The sequence below is a fragment of the Lactuca sativa genome, chromosome 8, assembly GCF_002870075.4.
Source record: "Lactuca sativa cultivar Salinas chromosome 8, Lsat_Salinas_v11, whole genome shotgun sequence".
NCBI lineage: Eukaryota > Viridiplantae > Streptophyta > Magnoliopsida > Asterales > Asteraceae > Lactuca > Lactuca sativa.
The window spans coordinates 67,513,715-67,518,091 of NC_056630.2; the positions used below are offsets into that span (position 1 = coordinate 67,513,715).

At 34.1% G+C, this 4,377-nt stretch overlaps 1 protein-coding gene across 1 annotated transcript; it reads right to left on the reverse strand.

Annotated features, from left to right (window-relative positions):
• Positions 1 to 1,229: 1,229 nt before the first annotated feature.
• On the reverse strand, positions 1,230 to 3,622 carry LOC111886703 (plant UBX domain-containing protein 2). The gene is made up of 3 exons (XM_023882942.3): positions 2,480 to 3,622; positions 1,888 to 2,166; positions 1,230 to 1,672 (listed from the first exon to the last, which is right to left on the reverse strand). The coding sequence occupies exons 1-3, from the start codon at positions 3,341 to 3,343 to the stop codon at positions 1,421 to 1,423; spliced, it is 1,395 nt and encodes a 464-aa protein (XP_023738710.1). The 5' UTR covers positions 3,344 to 3,622; the 3' UTR covers positions 1,230 to 1,420.
• Between the last annotated feature and the right edge of the window lie 755 nt (positions 3,623 to 4,377).

Genomic DNA, 4,377 nt, shown 5'->3' on the forward strand with positions numbered 1-4,377 from the left:
ATCAACCATTTTCTTCATTTTTAAAATTATGACTTCATTCTTTTTCTTTGGATTTATTCAACTGGCTAAAAGTTATTAAACAGGAGATACTATGAAATAGGAGTGAGCATTTGGGCAAGATCGGACCATACTAGCCCTTGGACCGGACCGATTTGATAGAATATTATGGACCTTGGACCGGACAGGATGAGACTTACCGGGTCCGGGTCTGGATTTTTCGGTTCATGGATCGGTACAACTTTAGATGCATATGGTACAACTCATTAAATTGCGTTTTTGGGTTTGATACGTTACAACTCGTTCATATGATTATCTATAAAAATATGTAAAATGCAGAATTATAGTCTAAAAATATAGCTGAAAGTTATAAGTTTTGATATCCGAACTTTAAAGGATTGTAATTCATTAAATATAACACCAAAAACGATAAAATTATAGTAAAAATCATGTACAAACTCTAAGTAACATGCTGGAAAGAAACATATGTCAATCCGACTTAAAACGAATGAGATATATTTGTTTAAAGATTTTCACAGAATACAAAAGGTTAAAATAATGGTTGAAAAGCTGAAATATTTCAGCTTTGATATCTTACCTTGGAAGGATTGTAATTTGTTAAATATAACACCAAAACAACAAAAAATCATAGTTTAAAATCATGTACAAACTTTAAATTACACGTTGGAAAGAACCGCATGTCAATCCGATTTAAAACGAATAAAATATGTTTGTTTAAAGATTCTCATAGAATACAAAAATTTAAAATAATAGCTGAATTTTTTTTAAGTCCGATCTAAAACTGGTTTTTATCCGGAATTAGTTGGACAGAACCAGTAAAAAAAACAGACCGAAATTGCTCAATTTGTAGCAATTTGTAGAACCAAGAACCAGACTGATTCTAAAAAAAGATCCATGTCTAGTCCTGTCCATAGGTCCAATACTAATAGTATGAAATAATACAAAGGGTTATGATGCACAAATAGCACATGAGATATGTTGATTTAATGATATGTTTATGTTTTATAAGTTATGAAACGTTATTCAATAATTTCTAAGGCTTTTATATTAATGAAAAATTAAAGTTTATATGTTAGTGTTATGAGACAAAACCGTCCAAAAATAGAAAGGGACGGAAACCGATTTTGTTCACCTCTACCTTTTTAGTGAAATTAATAGTTCTCTTAAACTATAATACCACTTAAAACCAATATATCTATTAAAAAAAATCATAACAATAAGCATTAAATTCATATAAACATCAAACAACTTATTCAGAAATAAAGAAGTAAAAACAATCAACCAACCATTCCCAATATAATTGTATCAAGAACTAAAAAAAATATATAAAAAAGAATCCTTTAAATCCTAAGCAAAGACCATAAAATCTATATGCAACATGAAAATGAATCCAATTCCATGGTTATTGAGAAGAAGCAACTGCTGATTCCGACACGAGAGGTTCCATGATTTCTAAAAGCTCATTACAAAGACCCGTAAAAACAACTGAATCGGTTTCTTTAGGTCTAAACTTGATCAAAGCAGATGGAACTAAATCTTCTTCTTCAAGTGTTATAACTTTCTCTCCAATGTTTGGAATCACACGTCTTTTGATTAAAACCGGATGTAATAATTCAAATTCCAAACTTGGATCTTTCAATGATGAACTCACAAACTGTAAAAAAGAAAAAAAAAAACAAACACATTCATTAAGACACTTGTTAGTGTGAGAAAATCAAGGAATTGGAACAAGAAAAAACATGTTCGTTTTGCTCGATGGAATGGAATGGGGTATTCCTTGGAATCATAGATTCCAATCCTTTTCCAATTCCAATCTTTCAAATACCATTTCTAATGCGAATAAAAGTTGAGAGTTTTATAAAAAGTAACCTCATAAAGAGAGGAAGTCGGCTCTTTAGGATTAAAAAATGCTTGAAGCACTACTCCATCAGGAAACTGTATTCGGATGAGAGTTTTTTGGTGTCTTTTTCTTGCAGCTTTTGCTTGTTTTTCCTTGAATGATTTTGGTACTAAAAGTTGAGATTCTGCAAGCTTTTTTCTTCTCAATTCGGCTTCTTTTCTCACTTCTTCAATTGAGAGTTTATAGAAAGAATCTGGAAGTTCTATCTTTGCAGCTACACTTTCAGACACAGAAAAGAACACCCTAATCTGGCATCCAAGAGATCAATCCTTTAATGGTAAAAGAAATAATTAACTTTATATATTATTATAATATTGATGATATTGATATGGGTTTTTTATTTTGTTACTTGTGAACGATTTTTTAGACGTTTAATAGTTGCTAATCAAGAACTCGATATTCAATCATTCATCTTCCAATTCTACTTCTACCTAAATGTTTTGTTTCTTTTCATTCATCTTTGTTTGTAGATGCCTAAAGTAACTTCAGTTTCTTGAAAAGCTACCAATTAACTCAAAAAATATGACATCAAAAATACTGTAAAAATTCAAGATAATATACCTGTCTCTCGACTGTTTTCACTTCCTCAGGCTCCACCACCTTCGTCTGTGCTGCTGTTGATGTTAAAGTTTCAATCTTTTGTGGTTCCAACAAATAAACAGTTTGTTTGATTAGCTTAATTTTCTCATTACTTGCAGCTTCCATTGTTGCCCACATCTCTTCACTTTCCTCTTTCAGTTCAAATCCAACACATTCCAGTAAGTCTAAACCTCCAGGAACATCAGCAATGGCTTCCTTAATCTTCGGATTCCCTAATCTAATTCTCCTAAACTTAACATTCTCAGGCTCTCGAACTATGTTCTTTAACAGCTTGAGCACAATCTCAACTGACGCATCCGATGGTTTCCCAGAAAGATATGTACTAACACAAACTTCCAATTCACTTCGTGTTTCGTCTTTTTCTTGGGGATTATCGGTGGTTGATTGCGATTCTGCTTCGTTTTTAGACAAACAGCTCTCGACGTGATCGGAAACCTCTTCTTCAGATCCGAATGCTCGGCCACAAACTGGGCATTCGAACACTTTCAAATCGTACCCGTTTTTGTTTCTCTTACCGGTTGTGATCAACGAATCAAATGGATCGAACCCATCTGTTGACTTTGTAGGCTGTTCGGAAATTGCGGGTGTTTTAGGAGAAATATTTGATGTTGATGGAGAGGGTCGAGGGGGAGGGATCGGTTTTGGGTCCTGGATAGTGGTTGTTGGCCGATTAGGGTTTGAATTTACCTGACCGGAGGGATTTGAAGAAGACGATGAACCCAAAACCCTTCCTTGCCCTTTGAATTTACCAGGAGAGGAAGATGACGACAAGGAATTGTTGAACTTTTTCATGAAACCTTTCATTTTGTCTTTCATATCACCCATTTTATCCAATACCCAGATGGAAAAACAACTGATTTGAAAAAATTGAAGAACACAAAGGTGTAATTTTAAGCGCAAGGCAGCAAACGGGATGTGGATTTTTTGATCCTTCGATCTTTTTAAGAAAAATCGATGAATTTGATAATAGGAAAAGGGGGCCTTCAACTTTCAGACGCGAAAGTGTCAGCGAACAGGGTAGAAGACGATGAACTTACTTCGAAACTTGAGTCTCGTAAACAATGCGTGTTTTTGATTTGTTGGCCGAGGTGGAGTCGGTGACAGTACACCATTACATGAAAAGTGATGTCATATTTTATTATTTCATCACAAATACCAACACCACACCTTTGGCTATCGATAGAGGAAACTATTTCATGCGTGGGATGCTGACTTGGACACTTCGAAAGACGTGTGAACATTGCCCTAGGATGAGTGGGTTGGCTGTGGCGTGAAGGGTAAGACGGAAGAACACACGGAATATATTCGGCTCCTTGTTTTCGACCGTTTGCTCATGACCGTTTCGAACACTAAAAAAAATTGAATTCATTATTTCTTTAATTTCTCTCTGTATATACATTCATTTTACACATAATTTTCAAACTAAAACATACACTCTTTCAAAACAAACACACATATTCAACAAAAAATATTCTCTTCTACTTATGGATCCAAATCAAAATATCTCACCCACTCCAAACATCTCAAATATTTTAAATGATCCATTAGCAAATCTTAGCTACATACAATTGATATCATCTTCAATTCAACAACAACTATTCACCAATCTTTCATACCACTCACATTACTACCAACAACAGCAATCATCACAATTAATTCAATCCCAATTTCAAGCCTTTCAACAACAACCTTCTCTGCAATATCAATCCCAAACTTCTCAACGTCAACAAACTTCACAACCATCTCAAGTTCTATTATCTCAATCTCAACATATAAACCTCGACAATGACGACGGCGATGACAAACAGATTGAAGAAGCACAACCAAGTAGTAGAAGGCAAAAAAAAAAATCGAAGGAA

Bases quoted from the DNA above. Each gene is read 5' to 3' on its own strand.
- LOC111886703 (XM_023882942.3), bottom strand. From the start codon at position 3,343: ATGGGTGATATGAAAGACAAAATGAAAGGTTTCATGAAAAAGTTCAAC. The intron at 2,167-2,479 runs GTATATTATCTT...CTTGGATGCCAG, and splicing joins TGAAAACAGTCGAGAGACAG to ATTAGGGTGTTCTTTTCTGT. The intron at 1,673-1,887 runs GTTACTTTTTAT...TCTTTTTTACAG, and splicing joins CGACTTCCTCTCTTTATGAG to TTTGTGAGTTCATCATTGAA.